Genomic DNA, 27468 nt, shown 5'->3' with positions numbered 1-27468 from the left:
ATTTTTATATAATTATTCACATAATCTAGAGAGAAATAAAGTAAATTGGCACAGGGCTTCAAAGAACAGATGCCAGTAACATAGTAGGGAGCACACATAACCTTGATCACAAGGAATATTATTTTTTCTTGCCTTTTATTTCTACAAAACAAGCACGAAATGAGTGAAAATAAGGTAGAGCTCAGCTACTTGCAAATAAAGATGCTTTTGTTGTTCAAAGAGACTGCTCTAACTTGAGCATGATCTTACTGGGTAATCATGTTCCTTACCACAAAATATTCTTAACAAAAAAACCTGCAATCAAGAAATAAACTATTTGCACTGCTTTAGATAACCAAAAATGATGAGGTAACTTTAACTAAACATTTGTAAGAGCAGGAAAAACAAAAATGAAAACCAAACAGATATAGAAACTTTTCTAAAGCAGATAACTTATATATCAACAACAATAGTCACTTTTCCAAAACATTATCACATGTCAATAACATCAGTAACTTTAAAGTTTAAACAGGATCCATTCTTCGGGGAGATGCAAACCACGAAGAATTGCGCTGGATCCAGACGTCCAACTTGAACTGGCCACTTGAACCAAAAAAGTCAGAAGGAATTAGAAGGAACCCAGTTGCTGTTGAAGTAGGCTTATCCATGCAATGTTGACGGTTCTTTGTGAAAGATTGTAATTGGAGAGAGCTTCCATGGATTTTGGCCAGAAGAGTGTAGGGGAACCCTCCTGTTGATGAGCAGGGCCCAATGCAATAAACTCTCACTAAATTCCCAATAATTTCCACACTATTGTTGAGGACAAATAGAACACCGTCATTCTGTTCTTTAAGGACAATAAATTTATCGTTAACCTTTAAGGTAACAGAGAACATAGAACCGTACTGGAAGCATGTTGCAGAAGTTGGATGTTTCCTGCTGAAGTGTATGTATAGTTGCTTGGATGAAGCGATAAAGTTGCAATTTGAAAGGGGGCATGAACAAGGTGCATAGATGCATGTCTTCTCATGGTCACTTTTCTTACTGTAACTAACTGCTTCTTTGCACCCATACTTGGCGTTTGGGCATGAAATTTTGACCGATTCTAGAACCTTCTCAATGGATCGGCAACGATTATATCCAATAGGCCAAAAGCAAGAGGGACATTTATTCTTAAGTTTGATGCAGCAGGAAGCGCAAGCTATATGCCCATTCTCGCACTGAATTAACACACAAGCAGACAGAAAGTTATCAGACTGGATTTAATAATATATATGTAATCCATGAATGATATACTAGGAAGGGATTGCAACCCACTCAAAAAAAAAGGAAGGAATTGCAACATGGATAGTTGAAGATGCGCATATTCTGAAGCAGCAAAATGGCAACATTCTTAGGTAATTGCTCAAATCACAAAATAACAAAGATCACCAATTCTGGATTGTTATTGGGGCAACCAACAGTACATATCTCTTAATCAATTTTAAACAACACGACAATTTCACAGTGTATTGCTTACCTGTTAACACAGTTTCACGCTCAATGTATCTGTATCTACACCATGACTGATACTTCAACAAGATTCATTAAAATTGAATCTCTGTCCTTGAATTTAGCCATTATCACGACAGGACTACCTCTTTAGGACTAAATGACTACTTAAACACTACAGAGAGAGAAAGAACGATAAAAGAAGACCGTGTTAAAAAATAAGTGTACAATTATATCTTTTCACGCCAAAACTATATATGCTATGTTTGTTTGTGTTTTTGTTTTTGTTAATATACATATATATATATACAAACAACTCAAAACACAAAAACACAATTTTCACCTATATGTCACATTAGAACACTTTTTTTCAAACTAAAAACAAAAAAAAAACCCTGCAAAACTGATTAATAAACATAACCCTAATATTAATGCTTCCATAAAATTAAGCTGTCAAAAGGATCAAGCAAGCCAGTGCAGCTCAGGTCAACTTTCATGCTTCCAAGCCAAAAACTTGAAGGAACCACAATGAGAACACTCCCCTCTTTGATGCATCTAGGCAAGGTCTTCAGCTTAAAAAGTTTTTCTTTAATTTTGGCCAGTAATTACACTCAAATTAAAATGCAATTGAATTCTTTATTCCCTTTCTTTTGGGGAAAATGAAAGTGGGATTCATTCAAAAGGTCAAGGCACGTGACAATAAACCAAAATCATAAGGAAAGAAAGAGAGTACACCAACAAGTTTCCTACATAAGGTCCCTGCAGCCACTCAGCAATAATACACCGACTAAAGTGTCTCATATATTCAAGAATTCAAAGCTCACAAGCAAATCTATGTAAATTTAGCAAATGAAGATATGGATATAGCAACCATATTGTCAATACTGAAATCTCTTTCACTGTTGAAGTGGAACACCCGCCACCTCACCATTGAATGATTCTCACTGATTTCCTAAATGAAGATAAAAGCCACATCATACAACTTCCTTAAATGGAAGAAAAAAATGTAAATTGAATCATTATACGTCTTTTCATCTAATTTCCTAGGAGAGCATCATAATCAGTTGCAAGTAAGTGAATATTGTCTTATACGGAGGGGTTACTTAAATGTAATAAGACCCAGCTCTCTCTCGTAATGCTTTAGCCAAGAATATCCCTCTCTTCCCGCTCCTTGTGTTCTTTCTCCTGTATCCAAGCTCCTCCCTATCCTCTCCTAGTTCCTTCACTGAATCACTCCATTGCTGGTCCCTCTCACTCCGTTGCCAATCCCTCTTCCTTCTTCCCTTCCCCCCTATGGCCTACCCCACACCTGAAATTGACCTCCTAATCAAGAGAACTGAAGATCTCAACTAGCAAGACAAACCCTCAAATCTCCAACCAGTCAGCCCAGACACCCTCACAAACTCCAAATTCTTGAAGGGGATTCTACCATTATCATTATGGCCATTAATCGGACAAACCTTATATCTGCTTGGCACATTGACCCCATCATCAGGGACATTCACCATATCCTTGCTTCTTTCCTCAGTTCGAAAGCCATCAAAATTTGAAAACATGCGAATTTGTGAGCTCATGTAGCCGCTAAATGGGCTGCTTCCCATAATTCATTCGGAAGCATTCCCTGTAACTCCCTCTTTTTGTGCATGGGATAGCAAACATGGTTAAGCTTGATAATTTTATTTTATTTTTACCTTTTTACTTTGGACAAAAATTTCCTCCAACCTAGTCTATAAAACTGTCATGTGTCTCTTTGCATGTGAAAAACACATGGTTTTTTAATAGAACTACTCACGTATTCAAATGACACATGGCAGTTTTATAGACTAAGAAAATTTATGTCCTACTTTTTCATTTTGAAGTCACAAAATGACACTTGACATCTTTCTAACAAAGACCGTATCTTAACAACTTTTTTTGACCTGGTCACATAAGGTTGTGGAGACCTTGTAGTTCAGAACTTCAATTAAATTTATGAGAGCATATAATTATGAGCTTCTCAATTAGAGCTATAGAGGTGGTGGCAGGTAGTAGTTATTACATATAACCGCTAACCGCATTAGGCGGTTACCAACCATCCTCACCACCGGTTAGCAGTTATTTATGCCCAAATCGCACAGCGATAACTGGGCCTATTTTGGTATTTTGGGCTTCTTTTTAGGGCATGTTTTAGTGTTTAGGTACCCAAAACAAAAACAACGTTGTTTTGATATATATATATATATAATAACAGCCTCTGCCTACCGTATCACGGTTAACCGCACCGCCTTAGGTTACCCCCGAGTCGCTATATATTTGTAGACTGTCTGTACAGTCCTATTCTCAAGTTTCACAATGTCTCATTTAATCTATTCTACAAACTCATCACAAGTCAGAAGAAGTAAAACCTCAATTTTTATTTCCACCATCTAACAAAGCTCCTTGCATCAACGACTTTGAGTAAGCCAGACAACCTTCTCTTAAACACTTATTTCTATGATCAACCCATATTCGACAAACCATAAGCTAGTATCTCTTACAAAACACTATCTTTTGACCAACAACAAAAAGGGTCATTAACCAGTGCGTTAGGAAGGGTGGCTTAGATATGGTCCTACCCTTCACTATCTTTTTGCATGAAGCGACCGCTCTTGAGACTCGAAAACGCACACACTGGCGCAGACCACAACAAGATAACTACAATGACAACCAAAACCCAAAATTCAAATCCAAGAAACCAAATGGAATTCTTTCTCGAGCATCGCACACTATACGATCACAACGCTCCTCGAAAGTCGAACCCAAGATACAAAATTCAAGAAATCAAATCGAATTATCAATCATTCTCACGCATACCAAACCAAAACACAATAAACCCATGAATTTCCATCACATTCAACATAAAACATCATGATTAAATCGTAAACGAAAAACAGAGAAAGAAGCTAGAGAAGTGGACGAAGAGAAGAGACCTGGAAGACAGGAATTGACAAGGGTTCGTAGCAAATGGAGCAATCGAGGACTTCTGGGTCGGTAAGGGTCACGGAAATTGACCCGTCACGACCCACTTGGGGGCCACCGTTGGATCTGGGTCCTACAGTCACAGTAGGGCCCGGATCTTCTTCTTCTACGTTGTCTTCTTCTTCTTCATCATAAAAACTTTCTTCTTCCTCTTCGTAATCGCTTTCTTCTTCTTCCTCCTCCTCTTCTTCTTCTTCTTCTTCTTCGTGAGTTTCTTGCTCTCCTTCATCTTCGCAGTGTTCTCCTTCTCGTTCTCGATAGTCTCTATCTACGGCGTTGCTTTGCACAGAGATCCTCAGCCGCTTCGGCCTCCGGCGACTCGGGCCTTCCCCATCTTCGTCTCCACCCAGCGAAAACCTCGTCATCTCTTTGTCTCTCTCTGTCTCTCTCTTCGACACGGAGCTCCAACCCAAAAACCACCCAAAACGATAACGGTTTCGAGTCTATGTTATTAACAATCATTTCAATATAGAAAATTTTAAAAATAGAAAACACTTCTTGAAATTAAAATAACACAGACGGACACACACACTGTTTAAAATCATTATTGGCACGTTTTCTTTTTTCTTTTTTTCTTTTTTGGGCGCATAAAAGAGTTTAATTTTAAAAAATCCCAACGGTACTGTATATTCTTCATTTTTTTTTTTTTCTAAATTTTAAAATTTTGGTTTTTTAGTGGTTGTTTAAAAATTTTTACGCACTTATCATTTTGATAAGAAAAATGTTAGGGGTCAATAAATTTTTCATATTTGGCTTATATTCTCTTATAAATTGAATAGATTAACTATTAGATTTGTAGAGTCCACTATTAACTTATAGGAGCATCTCCAACAGAAGTAGGCAAAATAGTTACGGAAAAAATACAATTTTTTACTTCAGCTACTCATTTTTTCATATACACTCCAACAAATTCTCTACTATACTATCTATTTTCTTAAAATATTATTGTGTGTTTAAGAGTGTGAAAGAAAGAGGAGAGAGAGTAAAAGGAAGAAAGGGGGACAAAAATAATAATAAACAAAGTTTATAGTGTAAATAGTAAATAGGTCAATCAACTTATTTACTATTCATACTATAAGAAAAAACTACAAAATAGTTATTCTGTTGGAGAAGAAAAAAAGGCTAATAATAGTCAACTCTGACTATTATGAATCAACCTATTTACTCTCTTTTTTTGACATGTCCACACAAGAGGGGGAAACAGGATTTGAACTAGTAACATCTGCTTCATTATGCGTGATTCCAATCGATTGAGCTACCTCTTAAAAGTTATTTACTATTCATACTATAATGAGGAATTACAAAATAGCTATTCTACTAGAGAGGAAAAAAAAAAAACTAATAATAGTCAAATTTGACTATTATGAAGGATTTGCCTATTCTCTTAGAGATGCTCTAAGGTTCATATAAGTCAATAAATCTAATGATTAATTGTAAGAGAATATGAGCAAAATATGAAAAATATATATATATATATATATATATATATATATATATATTAACCTTTAACATTTTGCTTTTGACAATGCATAATTTATTATAAGTCTTATTCTGTAAAAAGAATGTGACCTAAAAATGTTAGAATTGCTTGGAAACGATATATCTTTTCTTATGACTTTGATTCATAGTAGAAACCTATAATATGTCATTTCAAAAATGTACTCAAAGAAAAAAAAAATCACAAACATGATGATTTATAACATTTATAATATCAATATGATTAGATAATGTAATACTTAAGGACTCAAAAAAACCTGTCTAACTTGAAGTTTACATTGTGATCGAACATAAGGGTTGAAGATACAAGTTGTGAATGTTTTGAGAACAAGAGTTGGTGAGACAATAATGGTACTTAGAGATTGGGAAAAAGGTCTTGTAACAATGGTGGAAGGTACCGCCCTTATTGAGACCAAGTATCATTAGAAGAGTAATACTATTTATCAGGCTGCTAATAACTGTTACACAACTTAATGATCTGATAGTAAAACCCAACCCTTAGACCAGCATTTATAAAAAATAAAATTAAGGGCTGATTTTTACTACCACGTTATTTCAGCTGAATAGCAATCATATAACAATCTATTAAATAGCATTACTCATGTAAGAAATGTCTGTCTAGACCTGAACAGTGGATCAAAGTATGAATATGACTAATGTCCCAAAAAAAAACGATCCAATAGACCGTTGTGTTATCCCAAAACCACCCTGAGAACTTCACAAGAATGATTAAACAAGCCTAGATTACGTATAAAAGATACCTTGAGCATTTAAACAAGCCTAAAATAACAATATCCTCCCGGCTTCGGGAGATGAACATTACAAGTTAAACTAAAATAGAGCCAAAGGGATGAGTTCAAAATCTATCTCATACAGGAGTAGGTGCTTGGTTTTCTTGTTCACTGCCTCTCTCCCCATCACCTCCTTGACCCCCTCCATATCCATTCTGTAAAATCTTATGCTCTGAAGGCAAATTCTTCTTTGCTTTCCTACTACCCTCAACCTTCCATTGATCCCATACCCGAGTCTTCGGTGGAGGTGTTGCATCTCCGATGGGTGCAACTAATCCTGGCTTGCCATCATCAATAACCACATCAACCAGTCCATATTCCTTAGCTTCCCAAGGATTCATGAAATTATCACGGTCTGTGTCCTCTTCAATCTGCAATTAACCACACAAAAGAAGAAGAAGAAATAAGACTCATCTGAAATGCAAAGAGGTAGTTGGACATCAATAGAAATGTAATAAACATGGGAATATGATTTGATGCACAACCTGCTCTAAAGGCTTCCCTGTGATTCTTGACAGTATTTTGTTCAGCTTAATCTTGTGATATACCATTTCTCTGATCCGTATACCCATATCTGTTGCCTGGAATCACACGTGACCACTAAGTGAGAAAGAACAAAGAGTTTTTCTTTATGACCACTAATCGAAGGATCAACCTCCTCAAAACATAATGTGTCCTTTCTACAGTAACATGTAACTCATATGAAGCCGAAATAACTTCCTAATGTCATAATAAGTTTATAATATTTGTTTACGCAGAGCAAGAAAAAACAGATATCCAAATTGTGACCAGAATATCTATGACTGGTTCTATCAATCAAAAATTTATCTGCTAAGGCTAATTCTTGTGCTATGAAAATCATCGCTCGGCTAAACTTTCCTTACTAATAGCTAACCATAATAATGGGAATTATTATTATTATTATTATTATTATTATTAAAAAAGCCCTTTTGAATTCATTGTCTATCATGACTGAAGAAAGTTAACCTTTGCACTCATATTGAAATAACCAGTCATCAGCCCTCACCTCATACCTCATAGAAAATTTATGGCCAATTCATAAACAAAAAGCAAACTAAGCAACTTCTTGACAGCGCAAAGGTAAATGCACTCTAAATTGGCATGAACTCAGACCATTAAGTTTACTACAACCTGAAGATCCAAAGATGTTAACCCTTATGCCAAACAATGTATTCAAGTTCTTCACCAAAAGAACTAAAGCCACTTGCTCTTCTATAAAGAACAGCCAAAAAAAGAGTCCAGACCTAATGTAATTTCAAGCATATGCCCAAGGAAGAAAAGGAAAAAAGGGCAACTTTACAATTTAAAAGAATCTAAAACTCAGTAAAGAAAAAGAATAATCTTCCCTCTTAAATTATAAACTGTAATCTAACTGAGCGAGACAGCACACTTGTGCATGAAAAGTGTAACTATATTCAATTTTATACCAAACAAGGCAGGAGAAATCATCAAAACATCATGAGATTTAGAAAACTAGGAACCTTGAAAGAGATTGGAACTTGAACTAAATAAGAAGAGGAAAAAATGCATATTCATAAATGAAAAATATTTCACAAGCAATAAAGTTCGGTAAGGTGAATGTTACAGCTGCCTTCAGGGATCCATGCCTTAGATTCTAGCATATAACTAGACAACGCACTCTTGGACCATGAACAAGAAATATCAACGGCCTAAGGGTCAAAACGACAAAGGCAGAAGAAAAGCATATGATGAGGAGGTGATAGTTATGTGTTCCTTTCATTGACTGTAATATAAGAAGAAGGTTAGGACATGACAGTTTGGTATTCAATTGCTTATCCTTTGTATGCAAATCCAATGCATTGACCTTGGACAAAACTAATTTCTTGGAATGGCTACTCAATCCTACTTATCAAAATGAAGATAAATAGTAATAATATTCTTTTGATAAATAATAATTTATTGAAGAAGGATAAATATTTTAATATGTGCGACACCAGCCTAATAAGAGACATGTTTCACTATCCATAATTGTTTTTTTTTTTTTGATAAGTAACTATCCATAATTGTATGAGTTATTCCCAAGAATTCTTACCACAGCAACTCTAATAGTATGTTGAATAAAACAGAACTGTAAGGTAAATTATTTTAATTTGCAGAAGGTATCACCCTCATCCTTTAATGTCACATTCAGTAAAAGATTACATCCCCTATATGCTGGTACTTATTGCTTCAGAAGGAGGAATTTGATAACATAAACATTGCTTTGAAATTTCAAGTTGGGCTGTAGTGCAACAGGTCTACAAATTATTGTGCATTTGCAACTCTTGGTCAGAGAGTCTCGAAATATGTCATTCCTGTCCTAATCTGAATCTCATCCATCTTTTCTTGGATACCTATCTAAGTTTACCATGATTAGTCTCACAGCTATTATGCCAATATTTGTAATATATTGTGAGTCACTTTAGAGAGAAAACAACTAAACCAACATTGGGATCATGGCAAAGCACAAGAAAGCCAAGAACTAACATTAAGATTGGGAGTTTAAGGGAAAGGGGAAGAGAGGAGAACAGAGGGGCAGAAGAATAAAGGAGAAAGGATGGAGATCTTTTCTCTTGTTTGGGTGTGTTGAAGAGAAAAGGAAAAAGAGAGGAAACAATTTATTCATTATTGTACCCTTTCTTTGATGGGTTAACAATGGTTCTAGTTGAGGGTATGTGGCATTATATATGAATTAATTAAAAGATTTTGCTCACCCTCAAAACTGCTCACCTTTAGGAAGATTTGGAAGGATTAAAAGGTAGGCCAAATTGGGGATGTCTTTCTCCTCAAAATAATCTCCTCTCCTCTCATTAAGGTACCAATAAAAGAATTATTTCCATCCCTTCCTTTTTTATTTTTGATAAGTATTTCCATCGCTTCCCTTTTACTCTCCTTTAATACCAACAACACCACCCCCCCTTGTAAATCAATACCCACAAAATTCAGACCAAGCACTTACTTTGCCCCCAGCAGTTCCAAGTGGTTGATGGATCATCACTCTCGCATTTGGCATGCAGAACCTCTTCCCTTTTGAACCAGAAGCAAGGATAAAGGCACCCATAGATGCAGCAAGCCCCAGGCAAACAGTTGAAACATCTGCCTTACACAACTTCATTGCATCATATATTCCCATTCCTACATGCATCAGATAAATGAAGTGAGAACAAGATAATCAGAAGTAGACCAAGGAGTTCTTTTGATTTACTGAATGCATTAAAGCTTTATTCCTCAATCACTTGGATTGACTACAAACCAAGTTTTCCGTTTAGCTCTATGCGTAGCCACTTAGGAGCTCCATAGTTTTTTTTTTGGTCTAGGGTGGGGGAGTGTTTGCAATTCAACTAATAAAGTGACTGTCATCCTAATTAAAACCTCCTTTCCCAGGAGTTGGGACTCGTTAATTGGTTGGGTAAACCTTCAGCCCCCATGGACAACAGTCTTGAAGTTCCTGACCTGTGACTAAGATATTCCAAGGAAGAATCCAAAGCTTGAAGATGTGTAGAGACAAGAAAAATATAAGAAACCAACAAGGAACAGACTAGCTATGCCAACATTCATTAGTTAACTAGTTGTCAAAGATGTCATCACAATCCAAGCGAAAACTCAATACAGAAAGGATCAACATTGTCCAAACTGTCCACTAGTAGGACATATGCATCCCATATCAAAGAAGAACATAGAGATAAATTCACTGAGAGAAGCTATGACAAACTTTTCAAAGTCGAGTTCTCTTTCAAAGGCATAATGACCTTTTTAATATCTGCAAAATTATTCACACGATCTCCCACTAGTAGGACATATGCATCCCATGTTGGAATGTGTGCAATTAATCCATTTCTTTTTACACAGTAAAATAACTAATCTCTTGGGCCTTTAACAGAAACTGACCAGTATAACAACTTTGGACCATTTCAGATCAAACTCCTTCCATTTTTTTCAACTTAAGTCCATGCTCCTTTAAGACTTATTATGAGTTAAAAGTAATCGAAATATCATTAAAAACAAAAGGTGCAATCCGGGTACACAGGAAGTATACAAGAAAAACATCTAGCTAGAAGGAGAGAAAAATAACAAGGAAAACATGAAATCTAAGCACAAAAGGAGCTAAAAATGCAAATATCCAAACATTTTTGTTGTGAGTGCACTTGTGAGTATTGTGTCCCACATTGAGAAAATATAAAAGAAAAGAGTGCTTAATATACCTAAGTGGACCTTAGCCCATGAGCTTAGGATTTTGGGCTAGAGTTGTGTTCAACTATGTATATTAATGTACTCTTGGTAAAGAACTCCGTAACCGCTTTATCTTCCAACAAATGGTATCAGAGCCATGGTTACCTTCCTGGAACGGGTGTCTGGATGCATCGGGTTTAGAGTTGTGTCCACCTTCCGCAACTCTTGACGTAAGACACTCTTGGAAATGTAAAAAGATTCACAAGCGAGGAAGAGTTGGGTCAATGTGAAGAGTCTCACAAGTGAGGGGGAGATTGTTGTGAGTGCACTTGTGAGTGTTGTGTCCCACATTGAGAAAATATAAGAGAAAAAAGTGTTTAATATACCTAAGTGGACCTTAGCCCATTAGCTTAGGCTTTTGGGCTAGAGTTGTGTTCAACTATGTATATTAATGTACTCTGGGTAAAAACTCCATACTCGCTTTATCTCCGAACAATTTTTTTTTTTTTTTGTTTGATAAGTAAAATAGAAAAGCATTTAGTAAGAAAACAAATATCCAAACATTATGAGTTATTCAGTACGAGTTTCCAAAATCCCAGTTGAAATTAACTTCTGAAAGGGCTTCAACTCCATCCGTGGGTCTAGTCCAACCCCGATCCTAATGAAAAACAAAAATTTCTTGCAAAATCACCACCCACATACTTTATAATATACGTACATCGTAGACACACAAACACACAACTCACCAACATGATGAAAAAACATTTAGTGCAATTCTTCAAGTCAAACGTTTGATGAACAGGCCTACAAGGAGAGGTCAAGCTGAGCCATTGCATAACTCCATTTATTGCCCAGCAACTAGGGTTTGATATCAGTTTCACTTGTTCTTTGTTGATCCAAGATGCCGTGGGTAACACACATACGTCCACATGCTTAAAAATCATATGGGTATCTTGTCCAGAAATTTCCCTTTCAATATAGCTTCCAGTTTATTGCACATTAATAAAATAGGTAGGATAATATTTTGCTTTTTTTCTTTATGAGACCTGTGCAACTAACAGTAATATTCAGTACATTGCAGAAATAAGCAGTCTGTACAACATCAAAAGACATCCTCTGACAAATCCATCACAGACTTACCAATAACAACCTCTTAACTTTCACAACGATTTTTGGAGGAATTCCCAGCATCTTTTAAGTAACTTTACAAAACCAATATATAGCTGTATATTTGTTCAGGTCAATCAGAAGGCACAGAGATAGATAGAACTGACGAAGTATGGAAAACATCTCATAATGGATTCAACCAGAAAATTGACCCTATTTGTCACTGAATCTTAGGCGTGGAAGTTGGATTTCATATAGCAATGAAAAAAGGGACATGGTATATCTGGAACGTACAAAACATTTCTCTCTGTCCCATAGTAGATGTTCTGCTTAAAAATTGCATCACTCTGTCCCACAGCAGATGTCCTACCTAAAAATTGCAGGATTGTTAATGAAATGGTGAAAATTTAGTGATCCTTCTTAAACGTCCTTTATATCAAAGGAGGCATGACTTTTTAATAAGAACCTTCTTTGCTCTAAAAATAAATAACTTTTAATAATAACTTTGTACACCACGATTCTTTCTAGATAGTACTTTCGCCTGCCATACACTCCACCCATGAAAGGATAAGTTCTCTTCTTTCTTTAATGCCCCATAGTACAAACTTTATTTAATGAATTGATTATCTCAGGATGTCAACCATATTTTGTTTTCACCTTCCCCACAAACATTAACCATACAAGTAAGTCTAGAAATGAAACCAAGGACTCCAGCTCCCAATCTTGCAAAGCCCTCATAAACGTTGGAGATCAAGTAATATTCCATTTCAACCAATCCATATAACCTACCACTGTTGTGCTTCTATCAGCAGCAATGTGAAGCAATTCTGAATAGGCATCTTTTGACAGATTATCTCCACACCATAAGATATGCCAAAACCAGATCTTAGTATTGTTTCCTACCTCATACAGAACAAACCCCCCTAATATGCTTCCCAAGTCTCATGCAATAGAGCCCCCCATATCAATGAACACCATTGACCCCACCAAACACCATACTTCCTATTTACAACCTACCTCCAAAGACAATCTCTATCCTTCACCATATCGCCGCAACCACTTCCCCAACAAAGCTTGGTTGAAACACAAAATAAGTATAACATACACCAAAAGCTATTTGCTTCTTAATTAAACCTCGCTCCCTATACATTAATTGCCAGTTACTCCTTTAAAATTCTTCCAATCTTTTTTCTTTCCCTCAACGAATCCTTTGAAGTGCATTCTCTAGCGACTAGGTGGGGTTTCTTCAGGCATTATGTTTCAATGTTTGGTTGTCTGATACAAGAATGACCACCATATACAGCATACCCAAGGCTCTTCATAAACATCTCATTTCTTTCACCACCCTCAGCATTAGCTCTAATACATATAAAATATGAAGAGATACCACAACAATAAACATTAAGGAAGAAGCACAGAATCAACCATAGTGAATAAATTTTCAGACATACCAGCAGTAACAGAGCCACCAGGTGAATTAATAAACAATTTAATGTCTTTCTTTGGGTCTTCAGCATCCAGAAATAAAAGCTGGCTTATGATCAAATCTGCTGTCATGTCATCCACCTGCCATCATTCAGGAGAAACAAATCTAAACACTTTTAGGGCAATCTTTTTCTTTTTCACTTTTTGGGGGATATGGGAAGAGGAGGGTCAGAAAAGGGAGGAGATTCAATCTTCCAATACGAACGATTATGATAGATCAACTTCTGAACTACAACACATGCACTAGAGTCATCCAACATTAACAGCTACCTCTATCTTAAGGAAAATTCAATAGGTAACAGAATTCTCAAAAGCAAAATCATACACCACCAAAAGTTCACTGGAATGAACTGAATAGCTAATAATCAACAAAACACCTTTCAGTCAGAAAAGTTAACTTCAACTAAAAGCAAATGCAGCAAATTAACAACAATCTTGAAAACTCATGTCCCGAATCCAATGTTTAAGCCCAAAATAGTCAGCTATCCGATAGAGGTATACCCATCACCATATCTAGAATCACTTCCCTACATCTCCAACAAAAGAAACATAACACCAACAACCAACAATAAGCAAAACCCATCTGAGAAATCCAATAACTAGTCCAAAAATTAAATAATAAAAACCCAACTTTCACGATTCTAGTGAGACAGAAAGAACGAGACCTGCGAGCCCAAGAATATAATTCTCTGGCGAAGCAACGCGTTGGCGGTGTCGAGCTCCTCGAATCTGGGCCGCCATGGAGATGAACTTGCAGAGTAATCTTGTGAAACGTCCCAGTTGCTCGATAAGGTCTGCTTGGAAGACGAGCCATTCAAAGCCTTAATTGCAGACGCGGGTTTTCTTCTTATTCTTTTGCCACTACCAGTACCATTACTAAGACCTGGAGTGTTCCTCTTAATGGCTACAGCAGGGAACGGTGGGTGTAAAACGCCATGGTTGAGGCACATAGACCTTGGAGGTGAGGCTGCACACGTCAAACCCATCTCCATGCTCCTCTGTTTCGCTGTCTGATTTGATGATTTTCTCACCCTTTCGTTTCGTCCTCTTGCTTGCTTTCGTTGCTCATCGTGAAAAATGGGAAGCCAACGTTGTTTGGCTGAGTTGGTTACGACGTCGTTAAGGATGCGCTGCCTTCCAAAAAAAAAAAAAAATCAAAACCAAAAGAATCTTTTTTATTTTTGGGTGAGCAGCGAGAACAGGACTCTTTGTAATGTTTTGAGTAACCAAGCATCTAATAATTGCCACGTCTTCCAATGTTTTTCATTTTATCTAAACTTTTACGTCTTTATCACAAGGCCTGAAAAAATAACTTAATTATATGATAATATGGTAAGTATAACAGAAAGTAGAATTGACCTCATAATTTAGTATAAGAAAATACAATGTATATATTTTATTTATTTTTTAAAACAAAAAGGTATGAATTCACAATCTCCTTTCATTAATTTTGTGTCACCCAACAAATTAATTTCATGTTGAGATGATGAATTCTCCACATTAAATGAATGAATTATAAAGAAGCTCATGGATATTTAAAGCATGTTTAGAATTATATTTGAGAAATATAGCTTTTAAGTCAAAAATTGTTTTTTAAACTTTTGCCAAAAATATGTTTGGGCTATTTTTGGACGTTTTAGACCCTTAAAAGTGCTTTTAATTTTTTTTTTATCAAACAAATACATTTAAAAAAAAAAAAAAAAAAAAAAAACTGACTTTTTGAGAATTAAAAGTATTTTTAAACTCCTCAAACACATATCCAAACAAACCCTTAGTTTTAGGTGAATTTCAGAGGTTTCAATTGCAACTTGACTAGCTATTTTAAAGTGATAATGCAAATGTAACTAACATTTTTCTTAATCTCTTACAATTGATTAAGGTGATGTTTCTACAAAATTGGAGATTAAGGCGATCAATGGCTTGATAAATGGTATAGTGGTATGAATGAATAATAAGAGGCAGAATATTTACAAAAAAAAAAAAAAAAAAGAGAGAGAGAGAGAGAGATAATAATAAATAATAAAAATAATAATAATAAGAGGCAGATTTACCTTCTACAGTTAGTTAAATACTATTAGTAAAGGAATTAATACATTGGACAATTAAAGGGCCAGGAGGACACCTTTATCTTCATTCTAGCCACAAAAGTCCTACGCATACTTTACAAAGACATGGCAATCCAGTCTGTCTAGTCATCAATCCTTAGAGCCAAGCTTGGTTTGCAATGTTGCTTTTTCTCTGAATGGAAAGAGAACAAGAAACTTAAGCTCCGTTTTTGTAGAAATTGGTAATGCTCCTAGACTTCGACTCCCAGAGCTGGTGTCACCTTCACATGGCCAACCCAGAACCAGAGAATGTGTTCAGCATACAGTCATTTATAAAAGCTCTGTCAAGTTTAGATCCAGGAGAAGCATTCCCACTCTTTTGCCTCAATGTTCAATTCAATAAGCTCTTGACCATGCAAAAACCACATTATGTCAACCAAGGTTACAGAAATTAGTTCCAAGGTGATCCACTTGGTTCATACTAGATTGAGTTGACAGAGTCACCATCACTGCTTTCACTATCACTGCTGCTACTACTGCTTCTGCTTCCGCTCCCGCTCTTGCTCCCACTTTCAGTCCCGCTACTGTCACTCCCACTGCTACTGCTGGCACTCGAAGTCTGCTCCTCTCTCGCCTCAGCATTCACCTGAGCTCTAAGGGCTTCTGCAGCATTAGGGCCCTTATCTGTTTCATCATCATTGACATCTACTTCAGCAATCTCATCATCCATGTCAGCTGGATGTGGTAAGTTAATATCAAAACCCGTGTTGAATTCCCGTTTAGTAATATTTTCTTTCTCAGCTGTTCCACAGCCATCATCATCATCATCATCATCATTTATTATATCTAAATGTTCCTCCAGTTCACAATCCTCGGAGTCACCATTTATTATATCTAAATGTTCCTCCAGTTCACAATCCTTGGAGTCTGGTGACGAAGTTGACGGATTTGGATGTGAAGGTGGATAATCCACATCCTTCACATTTTTAGCTTTCGCACCTGGGTCAGGAGGATAATAAGTTGGTCATTTTAACATAAATGAGAAAACATATCCATGTTTACTTAAGAAGACAGAAAACAGTCAAAAAGGGTAATTAATGCAGAAAAAAGAAGCCATTTGATGCAATAAAATTACTCAGTGCTAAAGATTCACGTTAGCAAAGGGTTGCATTTTCAGTTGCAAACTGATTTGTAGATAAATTGATTTATTTTCATACATCCATTATTTACAACAACAAAAAAGTTTGATTTGAAATATAAAGGCAGGAAGAGATAATAAGTGTTAGGTTCTGCACCTTTGGGCATGAAGACAAAAAATGGTAGAGAATGTGTATGTGTGTGGATGGATGGCTGCCTTGTGTGTCTGTGCAAGAATAAACAAGAATTAAAAAAAAAAAAAAAAAAATGTTGTCACTGGGATCTTAAGCAATCAAAATTCTGCTTGCAAAATGTTTTAAATTTCATATTCAATGTGAGTTTCAAATGACATACAAATACAATGATTGATTTTTTCTATTTCAAACTCTCATTTGCATGCAAAAACACTTGGCATAAAGTAAGGCCAGAGTTGACTGAAGTTTCAAAATTTTCAACTTAATTGTTTTGCCATCTTGAACAAAATTGAGCTTTCACAATAGAGCTCCAAACCCCCTTTCCATTTAAAAGCACTTTCCAGCAATTCCCAATTCCCCTAAACCAATCTACAAAAATCTTAAACCTTAATTTTATGCAAAAGAAATAGATCATTTTCTAGCCTACAGCACTTGAAATTTTATCCAAGCAAAATATGAAAATAAGGAGGGAAAATAAAAGAAATAAAGAAATACCTAAGCACTCTGAGTTGCCAACATCAATTCGTTCAAACTCAGCCTGTACATGACATAAAAGAAGAAATTTAGCTCATTAATAGAATTGAAGAGGAACTCACAAAGACAGAAGGATTACAATGCCAAGCAACTGCATCTAACTTTTTTCAACCTTCCTTCCCTCATCACAAATGAACCAGATGTCGCATTGATGTGTTCAAACTTGGTTCGTCAACTTTTTCATCAAGCCCAAACTGAATTTTAGCTCAAGATCGAGCGTAATTATTATGTTCAAACTCGGTTCAGTAGTTTCCTGAACGAGCTGGAGTATGTTATGAGCTTTGTTAAGCTGGTTAACCAAATTAATTTAATATAATTTTTTCTTTAAAAACCTCTACTCCTACCTCTGTTTATGCATATTAGCCACCAAACATGTTTTAAACATTTACAAACTAATTCAATACACTTAAACAGTGATAACGATTGTAGAGCACGAAATAAAGATGGATTTTTTTGACATTTTCTTTTAAGTTGTAACACAGTACTCATGTGGTGAACGATGATCTAAAACAGAAGTCTTAAAAACCAAACTGAGTTGTTCATGAGCAACTGGTTTGTTTTCCAGCATTTTTTACGTGTCTGCTATGGTCTAAATGGTCTAAGCTATTTAGATTGAAAGAGCTTAGATATGCACTTCAAAAATACCATTATCTAGTAAGTTTAGTATATGCAAGCCCTAGCAATGCAAAATAAAAATGATGATTTTTCTATTTGCATCTTTTGATAAAAGAGTTCACCTGATGATTATTTGCTCTTTTGATGTTTTTATCCTTGAAAGAGATATAAGGAATTGCAAAACCAAAGAAAACTCACTGGTACTTGATGAACCATGCCTTTGTTCAAAGACTGAACTTTTGCCCCTTTATCCAGTGGTGGTGAATAAGATTCTGCAGCTGCTCCAACCAAAGCAGTTGGGGCTGAGGTAGCTGCAGCTGCAGACTCACCAGGCAGCCGAACATGCCTCAACCGCTTCACTGCCCTGTGCAACCGCTCCAACCGAAAGGTCTGACCGTCAAAGAACAAGACCGCATCATTCTCCTTGTAATCCTCACTTATACCTTCAAAGCTCACTTTGGGCTTCCCATGTTGGTTATTGTGAAATTCCACTGTAACTCTGTTGTCCTTGTTCTTATGGAGTGACCCGGATTGGTTCTTATCAATTGAAGCTGGTTTAAATTCATCTGGGTAAACACACAAGTGAGGACATTATCTTTTTACACCCTTTCATATATAGAAGCTGATTATTGAAAGAGTACAAGCAATTGATAAAAGATGTATACATTTGTATATTATACATCAACCAAATTACATCTTTGCAGAGCAATTAGGCACAGTTCAGTAGAGATTTTCTGTCCCCAAGACTATAATCAGCAATAATTGTAAGAATCCTATTACGATTTTAAGTGTCCCACATGACTTAAGTGTAATCTTAATTATGTGTATTAGTGTATATAAGCTCTTTAGTACTTTCCATTTGTAAGACGGTTTTCAATAGTGAATTCTACCTGAAGTTTGTATCATTTTGAATTAGAGAGAATCATCCCATCAAGTATGAAATTGGACGCAGTTCGTCGATTATGAGATCAAATGGGTTGCAGAGTCAGGGAGAGGGTGCCCTGTAGGTTAAATTAAATTGTCTTAAAATGTCTTGACACTATATATGGACATAATATTAAGTCATTAAATACTGAGTAGAGCCGTCAAAAGAGAAAAGGCTACCATCGGATCAGTACCAATAGAGTGGACTGCCGAGGATGTCAGTTATTGAGCGTGATGGTATGTTACGATCCTAAGTCTCCCACAAGGCTTAAATGCAATCTTAACTATGTGTATATAAGCTCTAGGGAACCCTTCCCTTGTAATCCGGGTTTTAAGGTAAGTTTTACCTGAAGTTTCTATCAAATCCGAAGTTTTTTCTTTTTCTCACCTCCTTCCCTTCTCAACCAAACAGATCCAAAAAAAAAAAAAAATCGGTTTCATGACAAAACCACTATTTATTTGAACTTAAATCTGTTTCAAAATAATAATAATAATAAGCACTAATCTTATAATAAACCTGGCTCATCTGACATTCAAAGTCTTCCTCTTTATTCATCAAAAAAAAAAAAGTCTTCCTCATTTATCTCACTATAAAATTTTCTTACCAAAAAAAACTCAGCATAACACAATCGCAATTAACATCTAAATTTTTTCAAACTTTTAGGTTTAATAAATTATTCGGTCCAACTGAGTTAATTTTGAGTCAAATTTTTCCCAGAACTCTGAACCCAAAGCAACTTAAACAAACATAAAACACCAAAAAGTTTTCTTGTCTCCCTTTCTTTCTACACAGCTTTCTCGGAAACAATATAGAACCCAGGAAATGGGTTTGATTGAAAATGGAGGGACTTACAACGTAAAGTGCAAAACTTGGAAGAGGGATGGTGATCCTTGAAAGAAGGTCCTAGGGCTAGGTTGTACCACCTTTCTGGCTGTGGAGCAGTGCTGGGCTCCTCTTTGTTGCTGCTCTTTGCCATTTTTTTGTCCTGTGGAACCAATTCAAACTCTAGGGATTTGGGGAGTCAGTTGCAGAGAGTCAGAGAGAGAGACAGAGAGAGTCAGCGAGAGGCATTGTGAAGGAGAGGTAAGTTTGTTCGTTTTGTTAGTTTAAAAAAATTATTAGTTCTTAATTTTTTGAAAAGTCCCGTACCATTCAACGTGCCACCTGTTTAGTCTGTTTAGACTTTCTCAATTTGTAAAGTCTCATTAAACTTTCAAATCACATAATGTTTTCTCAAACTACAACAAACTTGTATCCTCTGCTACCAGAAAGATAAAAATGACTATAAAATTTGTTAAATAAGACAAAAATATCCTTATGGGTTTTTTTCTTAAAAAAAAATTATTGGTAATTTTAAAAATCATATCACATTGGAATGATTGAAGGAAGACTCTAGTCTTACTTATAGCATTACTCCTATCTTACTATGCTATATGGTATTGTTAATCCATGATTACATTTGTTTCCTTTTTAAGTAAGATTAATTTAAGAATGAATTGATAATGCCACGTATTTAAAAATAGTGGTAGGATCGAAGCATGCTACATAGCATTACTTGTCTAAATGATTTCGTATGAAACACGAGAATCATAAACACTCCTCGAGTAGATTCAAGCCAAAGCCTCACCATAACTCTATGGAAGGCATTTTGCCTATAATAGGTGCAATGGACAATTAAAATACTCGTTTACGAGCAAAGAAACTAACAGTAAAGTTATATATATAACTCTCAATTCACTTTCATTTTATTGGATAGATGTGAAAGTGCTCATCAACCATCGGATCCATTATTATTTAAAAAGAAAAAAAAAATTGATGGGCATTGACATATCAACCCAATAAAATAAGAGTAGTATGAATTGAGTATTTAGTGATGGATCCACCATTAGTATTACATAATCACAACATTTGGATTAATTCGGATCTTAGTCAAAACGGTGTCACTCCAATCAAAAGGCTAGCCCAACTTTAACTGACAAAGTCCGATCCATAACCCACCAGCCCAATTCAGAACCCGAACCCACTCCTTTATCCACTGAGCCGTTACTTTTTTCTGTAGACTGTTATCTGACACTTCATTTCAGGTCCCCCATCCTCCAAACCCTATCCCTGCCATAGCTCACGCTCACAGCTCCGCTCAGCTGGGCCATGGCTCTCACGCTTCCTCATCCGCTGGCTCGTTTGCCGTTCTACCATCAAACCCCACGGATGACTCAGCCATTGCATCGAGCTCCCACGTCGGAGACGGGCATAAGGTCGCTGGGATTCTCGGCCATTAGCTTCCCGGCGAAGCCTAGTGACCAAGTAGCCCTCAAAACTTGCTGGGATTCCAAGACCCAATACGGCCCTGTGCTCACTCGCGCTACCGCTAGCGGCACTCTGACTGCTGAATCTGAAGGTACCCCCCCTCAGCCCTTGTCAATTTGCTAAGGCTTGAGATTTTATTTGAGTTTGTATGTTTATGTTTTGATTACTGAGAATTTTGGTGCTTCATTTGTGTTCAGTTGGGAAATGAAGTTGTGATAATTTACATTGTATGTATTCTGCTATATATGATATTTTGTAAACCAATGGGTGTATGCGAGAGAAGGTGTATATATCAAACTGGATGTACATGTGCCAAAATTGACAAAAAGATGGGTAATTTCTGACTATCTCTAATCAATTATCAAGCAGATACAGAAAGAGATAAAATACAAATGCTGAGTAATTAATTGTTCATCAGTCCTTAGCGGCTGGACAAATATATGAAGCGGCAACGATTAATTGTAACACCCCAGTCCCATTTTAGCAAGATGAGTATCCTGCATAGAGTGGTTTATAAAGATATTTATGGGTGTTAAGTCCCACATTACTTACTAACTATGTAAACTAGGCTCTATAAGTGATTTTAGGGAAATTTCAAATTTATTAGTCGTTTTAGAGTCATAGCGCAGATGCTTTTCCTTTGTTGTTATAAAACGAAGGAAAATGGCTCCTAGGTTCTTAGCATTGGAGATATTAGATGAAGAACCTGCATATTGGTAAGTACCCTAATTCATACATGTGGCCAACAGGTGTTCATTATCTTTTTTCTCTTTGATTTCCTGAATGAGTCCTGGTTCGTGTTGAGGAAAATTTTTTTATAGAAGTCACTGAAAGGGTGATTTCCGAGGCACACTACATAAAAATTGAAATCCCTTATCAAAATGTAAAAATTGAAATCCCTTATCAAAATTTGAATGCAGTGTTTAAAGGGCTTAGATCATGTGAAGTTCTCTTCAAATTTTAATTTATTGACTGCTATCTTCCAACACTTTCCTGAGCCAACTTAGCATTAATCTGTATCCACTTGCTTATTGGACTCTTGTGCTTTCTAATGCTGTGACATCAAACAAATTACCTGCAATAAAAGCAAGTTATAGTCTATTAAAAATAACAATAATCATAATAAAAGAAAGCCATTGATGGGGTCAAAAACTCATTTGTAACTTAGATGCTGGTGGAAGTCTGCAAAATTTGAAGTAATGACACTTCTTTTGGTTGTTGCTTAAAAATCTTTCCAAATAATGGGAGGATGAACTTACTACTTAGAAGCTTTTCAGTGAGAAATGGAACAAAAACAAAAACGTTGGATTTTGTTTACTACAAGAGATATTTATGGCTGTATGCTGATATATACAGAATGCATTTCTGAGAATGTTGAAGTCATGATTCATATTTTTCAGTTTGTTGACATGTTACTTTATTCATGTTGTTGTGTATTATAAATCTAATGGAAATGGAATGGAGAAACTTATTAGTTACAAAAGTTGATGCACTTATGAACAAAATAGTTTAATGTGATTATTTAACACTGCAGGGACGGTGACAACAAAGAACACTAAGCAGGGCGGTTCTGCAGAAGCATATGCAATTGCTCGACACATACATATGTCTGCTAACAAAGCACGAAGGGTAATTGATCAGATACGGGGACGTTCGTACGAGGAATCACTTATGATACTAGAACTCATGCCTTACCGAGCATGTGATCCGATTCTTAAATTAATTTATTCTGCTGCTGCAAATGCTAGTAACAATTTGGGTTTGGACCAAGCGAACTTAATAGTTAGTACAGCTTATGTTAATGAGGGTGCCACGAGGAAAAAGCCTAGACCTCAAGCTCGAGGAAGAGCTTGTGCGATAAGGAGGCGCACCTGTCATATTACTGTTGTGTTGAAAGATTCAAGCTTGTAAAACATGCAACTTTTAGAACCATCTCAACCTGAGGTTTTCTGCTTGTAATATCCACTTAAATGCAAACTGTTGTAAATTCCATAGGAATTGTAAGTGCAATCCTATGTTTTTAAATCTTATCAATATCTTTTTAATTATTTTAGAAGATTGCATTTAACCCTTCTTTTTCCTTTGTCACTACTTTCATGAGACTCTTCTGAGTTTTGAGTGACTCATGTTTAAATTGGCTATGAATACTGTGACTGTGACAGGGTTCTTAATTACTGGGATTTCTGTGGGTCTGAAACCCTTTTACCTTTGATGCACTGTTGCTTACTCCTTTGATCACTAGTGTAGTTGACAATCTTCAGCAATCAATGGATTGCTCCCGATATTTCTTACTGTTTACTCCTAGTATTGTGTTTGTCAATCATGAGGATTAGCTTTAATCATCGCTCGTTTGGTGTAGTATCACAAGGCCGGCTCTTGGAACTTCAATTACTTAATACATGATTTTTGTGGACGCGTCATGTCTCTGAGATTTTACCCGACAAAATTGGGTTCCAAAGGGCCCTGCCTTGAAGGGTTCCTTATCATTAAAAAAAATGTCTAAGAATATCGGTAATTCCATCTTGAAGTCCTTAAATTAGTGATCAATTTTGAATTAAATGATACAAATTTTATGATCAAAGCATATATTATATTTGAAAGATTTTAATTTTTTTTAGTTTTTATAATAATACATATTAAATTAGTTTTTTTTTTTTTTTAACCGCTGAAATTAATCAAGCAGATTTAGTGATTTACCAGGATCTTCTTAAAGTTCCTCTTCACACTTCACTCTTCAGCTCCTCAAAGCTCTCTCTCAGGCAAATCAAAAAAGAAAAGGCGAGGGAGGACTAGGGTTTTTTCTCTGAGACCCATGGCTCTAGCTCTTCCTCATTCACAGGCTCGCTTGCTACTCTCCTATCAAAGCCCACCGGCTGTTCCTCGATTCCGGCAAATACGAATAGCGAAGACGAGCGTTGAGTCGCCGCCGATCCGCGCAATCCGATGCTCGGCGAAACCGAATGACCAAGTTACCCTGAGAACGTGCAAGAATTGCAAGTCCCAGTACGACCCCGCCCTCAATCACCCTCGCGCCTGCCGCTTCCACACTGCTCACTTTGGTGGTACGACATTCATTAATTTATTTGTTTCACTTTTAGCTCTTCGTTTTCTTGTATAAAAAAATTTCTGAAAAATCAAATGTTTGGGAAATTTGGATGTTATTGTGAATTGTGTAAATTCAGGTGTGGTTGAATGTTTTTACAATTTTAGAATTCGAAAACAGAATCTGAACATACATTTGTTTGTTGCTGAAAGACTGTTATAATAGTTCTTGAAATTGTTGATGAAATGACTAGTATGGAAGTATTCATTGTGATGTAATTTCGTTAAGGAAATGATAACTTGATTGTAGAAATTCTATTTGGCCCCGTTTCCCTGTTCTTTTGTGCAATTTTTTCTCCTGTAAATTCTCAAAATCATGAATAGATCACATTTATTGGGAATAGAAACCAGTACAATCCAAACTGTAAAGAATAATAAGTTCTGAGATTTAAATCTCTACTGTTGTGAAACATTGTCAATAATAGTTGTCAGTAGCATACATATTTATGTTTGATATTTTACATGTTTACTTTTGTATGTCTTTTGGGGTTTAATTTAGCTTTGATTTGCATCCGTTTCCATCCCCTACTCCCTCAGGAGAAACAAAGAGGAAGTTTGAGAGTGTATATTCAGGAGGCACCATGGACACTCCTGGCTCTGGCAAAGTTCTTCAATACTGGCATTGCTGTGGGTCTGAAGATCCCTTTGACCTTGGATGTACAGCGGCTCCTCATTCCTCCTATGATGATTGATGAAGTTGACAATCTTCCACAATTTAAATATGTAACACCCCTTTAGCCCCTTCTCGTTGGAAGACGATATTAGTATATTACGCATCGTTCGAACAAAAAATGCAAGGATACAAGAATTTCATAAACTGAAAACCAAAGTAAACCAAGCATCTCATTATAATTAAAACTTAAACCATCATATTCCTGTTGCTACATCTCATCCCATTAAAACTTAAAACTTAATCTTAACATAAGAAAACATATTGAAACCTATTTAATCCTCTTCTAGGTGAAGGCTTCCGACTCTAGTTTTACTGGCCAGTAGAACCGTCTACGACGTCCTTGTTTGAGCAACTGTGTCAACCATGTCGCCTGAACGACTGAGACCAACTGTAGAAACAGGCAATTTCCCGCATACTATCCATAAGATGTTAATGAGATGTTTAGTCAGCTTTGAATTTCGATTTATGAAATTCTTGTATCTTTGCGTTTATGGTTCAAACAATACGTGATATCGTTTTCTTATGGGAAGGGGGTGTTACAAACTACATGGTTCACTTCTTTTACCCAAGAATCTCCACTCTTGCTTACTATCATTTGTTTGTCATATGTATATTGCACATATATTTCATTTTCCTTTTCAATCTAGGCATGTAGCAGTACATTCATATTGGTTATAACCCCAAGAATAGCACATTCTGTTTGAGGATCATTTCTCATGAAGTGGTATTTACTATTTCGAACCTCTCCTCCTTTGAGCCAATATTAAATGAAATTGATTATCATATCTTAAAGATGTTTAGCACTCACCCAGTCACCCCAGATTAACACCCTGAACGGAGGTATCACATGGCTCTTATAGTCTTATAGATGCATTCTGACTTTGTCTTTTGGTAATACAAGTATCATCAAACATGTTTAGGCAGCGACACGTGTTAGATCTCACATTTTCTTATCGTATGGTATCCACATGTAATTCCCTTGGAACCCGGCATATCCTATGTTAAACCTGCCCAAAACTTCAACAAACAAATTATTTTAATAACTCCACTTGTTACAACCGTTCAATTCTCCTTATATTATAATCTTTTGGTCACTTTATACATAAGCGCCGACCTTATTGCTGGCTAGCTTTCCAAGAAGAGAATAACTAAATGCACGGCACCGCCAAAAGGAGACGGCCAGACTCGGAGAAAGGACACGTGTCAATAACCCAACAAAGTTTTTGCTAACGTTAGATCTTGAGGCCTCGTATCTATAAATATGACTATAGAGACCACCCCTTCCCCATATCCATCTTTCCACTTTGTTCAGCAATGGAAGCAACTTGTCTATTTTCCACAGCACATCCTCCTCTGCCATTTTCCCTGCTGGGAAAACCAGAGTGTAAGAAAATGAGATTCTTGCAAGGGAAAAGATCGAGCGCCATGGTTTTCGCTGCTGGAAGAGACTATAGAGGAGGCTTGGTCGACAAAAGCATGATCATCCTGAGGAAACGCATTCATGAGATGAAAATGATTGAGAGGAATTATGAGCCACCGGAGGAATGGACGGAATGGGAAAAGCGATATTACACGTGCTATGATGAATATATTTGTCAAGTTGTGGGTTTATTGCAATCGTATTTGATGAACAGTAGGCCCAGCTTCTCCCTTGGGATGCTTGCGCTCATCACCATGAGTGTCCCGGCGTCGACGGTCATGATTGTGCTTCGCTTGATTGAGGGGGCTAACGGGGTCCTCTCTGCCGTTCATCACGGTTGATGTGGTTCAATCTTGGAGTACTTGTCTATGAATTTGAATGTATGGATAATTTTATATGTATATATAATTTCATTTTCCCCATTTTTTTTTAAACCGGGAAACGACAGGATTCTTTCAATCGACTGTACATGTGTTTTTTTAAAAGTCAGTTCATTAATTAAACAAAATATACGGGAAGGTGTCGGTATCATTAAAATTATAAATTTTTATGTTTCAGTGCCTTTTTTTAATGTAATAATATAATAACCTTAGAATTTGATACTAGTTTTAAGTAATAATTTGAAATTTCAATTGCAACAAAGTCCAACTATCAATTATTCAAAACCATTACAATATGAACCATTACAATTATTACAATTATTCAATTATCTATTACAATTATTCAATTATTCAACTATTATTCAAAACCATTACAATTGCTACAAAGTCCAACTATCAACTATGAATTATAGCATATCTATGTTAACTGAAATAAATAAATAAATATATAACTTACCTTTGAGATCTAGCTTGGTATAAAAACTCCCTCCATGTGACTCATCATTCATGCATGGTATTTTGGCCAAATCCAAGGGGGTTTGAATTGAGTGAAATCCTTCAAAATCCTTTTTCTTCGACCTTATTTTTAGCGACGGCT

General features: G+C 36.2%; 6 protein-coding genes across 7 annotated transcripts; 3 read left to right on the top strand and 3 right to left on the bottom strand.

The window, feature by feature from the left end:
- Window positions 1-405: 405 nt before the first annotated feature.
- LOC132183012 (putative E3 ubiquitin-protein ligase SINA-like 9) lies at window positions 406-4918 on the bottom strand. Its single transcript, XM_059596397.2, has 2 exons — window positions 4419-4918; window positions 406-1199 (listed from the first exon to the last, which is right to left on the bottom strand). Exons 1-2 carry the CDS (start codon window positions 4830-4832, stop codon window positions 504-506), a joined length of 1110 nt encoding a protein of 369 aa, XP_059452380.2. The 5' UTR covers window positions 4833-4918; the 3' UTR covers window positions 406-503.
- A 1665-nt stretch (window positions 4919-6583) lies between these two features.
- Window positions 6584-14666, bottom strand: CLPP3 (CLP protease proteolytic subunit 3). The gene is made up of 5 exons (XM_059593517.2): window positions 14204-14666; window positions 13505-13619; window positions 9736-9911; window positions 7241-7336; window positions 6584-7126 (listed from the first exon to the last, which is right to left on the bottom strand). Exons 1-5 carry the CDS (start codon window positions 14528-14530, stop codon window positions 6833-6835), a joined length of 1008 nt encoding a protein of 335 aa, XP_059449500.2. The 5' UTR covers window positions 14531-14666; the 3' UTR covers window positions 6584-6832.
- Window positions 14667-15567: 901 nt separating this feature from the next.
- Window positions 15568-20070, bottom strand: LOC132180474 (uncharacterized). The gene is made up of 4 exons (XM_059593312.2): window positions 19841-20070; window positions 18262-18629; window positions 17410-17452; window positions 15568-16582 (listed from the first exon to the last, which is right to left on the bottom strand). Exons 1-4 carry the CDS (start codon window positions 19962-19964, stop codon window positions 16065-16067), a joined length of 1053 nt encoding a protein of 350 aa, XP_059449295.2. The 5' UTR covers window positions 19965-20070; the 3' UTR covers window positions 15568-16064.
- Window positions 20071-21046: 976 nt separating this feature from the next.
- On the top strand, window positions 21047-23343 carry LOC132180475 (large ribosomal subunit protein uL22c). The gene is made up of 2 exons (XM_059593313.1): window positions 21047-21386; window positions 22830-23343. The coding sequence occupies exons 1-2, from the start codon at window positions 21137-21139 to the stop codon at window positions 23204-23206; spliced, it is 627 nt and encodes a 208-aa protein (XP_059449296.1). The 5' UTR covers window positions 21047-21136; the 3' UTR covers window positions 23207-23343.
- A 655-nt stretch (window positions 23344-23998) lies between these two features.
- LOC132180476 (carboxypeptidase) lies at window positions 23999-26487 on the top strand. Of its 2 annotated transcripts, XM_088516294.1 has the most exons (3): window positions 23999-24357; window positions 24935-25120; window positions 25358-26487. In XM_088516294.1, the coding sequence occupies exons 1-2, from the start codon at window positions 24108-24110 to the stop codon at window positions 25087-25089; spliced, it is 405 nt and encodes a 134-aa protein (XP_088372420.1). In that variant the 5' UTR covers window positions 23999-24107; the 3' UTR covers window positions 25090-25120; window positions 25358-26487. The 2 variants fall into 2 exon arrangements, with proteins under 2 accessions (XP_088372420.1, XP_059449297.2); XM_059593314.2 differs by having other exon boundaries at window positions 24935-26487.
- Window positions 26382-26999, top strand: LOC132182115 (uncharacterized). Its single transcript, XM_059595314.2, has one exon. It carries the CDS (start codon window positions 26385-26387, stop codon window positions 26829-26831), a length of 447 nt encoding a protein of 148 aa, XP_059451297.2. The 5' UTR covers window positions 26382-26384; the 3' UTR covers window positions 26832-26999.
- The last annotated feature ends 469 nt before the right edge of the window (window positions 27000-27468 follow it).

This window comes from Corylus avellana, chromosome 5, assembly GCF_965113065.1.
Source record: "Corylus avellana chromosome 5, dhCorAvel1.hap1.2, whole genome shotgun sequence".
In the NCBI taxonomy this organism is placed as follows: Eukaryota; Viridiplantae; Streptophyta; class Magnoliopsida; order Fagales; family Betulaceae; genus Corylus; species Corylus avellana.
The sequence above is the reverse complement of the archived record's forward strand: the minus strand, read 5'-3'. Positions and strand labels throughout refer to the sequence as shown.

Coding starts and splice junctions, on each gene's coding strand:
- LOC132180476 (XM_088516294.1), top strand. CDS start 24,108: ATGGCTCTAGCTCTTCCTCATTCACAGGCTCGCTTGCTACTCTCCTAT. Junction 24,358..24,934: donor CCACACTGCTCACTTTGGTG/GTACGACATTCA, acceptor CTACTCCCTCAG/GAGAAACAAAGAGGAAGTTT.
- CLPP3 (XM_059593517.2), bottom strand. CDS start 14,530: ATGGAGATGGGTTTGACGTGTGCAGCCTCACCTCCAAGGTCTATGTGC. Junction 9,912..13,504: donor TGGTGGCTCTGTTACTGCTG/GTATGTCTGAAA, acceptor TGATGCATGTAG/GAATGGGAATATATGATGCA. Junction 7,337..9,735: donor TTGGAACTGCTGGGGGCAAA/GTAAGTGCTTGG, acceptor GTGTGATTCCAG/GCAACAGATATGGGTATACG.
- LOC132183012 (XM_059596397.2), bottom strand. CDS start 4,832: ATGACGAGGTTTTCGCTGGGTGGAGACGAAGATGGGGAAGGCCCGAGT. Junction 1,200..4,418: donor TGTCAATTCCTGTCTTCCAG/GTCTCTTCTCTT, acceptor GTGTTAATTCAG/TGCGAGAATGGGCATATAGC.
- LOC132180474 (XM_059593312.2), bottom strand. CDS start 19,964: ATGGCAAAGAGCAGCAACAAAGAGGAGCCCAGCACTGCTCCACAGCCA. Junction 17,453..18,261: donor GCATGGTTCATCAAGTACCA/GTGAGTTTTCTT, acceptor TGTCATGTACAG/GCTGAGTTTGAACGAATTGA. Junction 16,583..17,409: donor TGGCAACTCAGAGTGCTTAG/GTATTTCTTTAT, acceptor CTCCTGACCCAG/GTGCGAAAGCTAAAAATGTG.
- LOC132182115 (XM_059595314.2), top strand. CDS start 26,385: ATGGAAGCAACTTGTCTATTTTCCACAGCACATCCTCCTCTGCCATTT.
- LOC132180475 (XM_059593313.1), top strand. CDS start 21,137: ATGGCTCTCACGCTTCCTCATCCGCTGGCTCGTTTGCCGTTCTACCAT. Junction 21,387..22,829: donor TCTGACTGCTGAATCTGAAG/GTACCCCCCCTC, acceptor TTAACACTGCAG/GGACGGTGACAACAAAGAAC.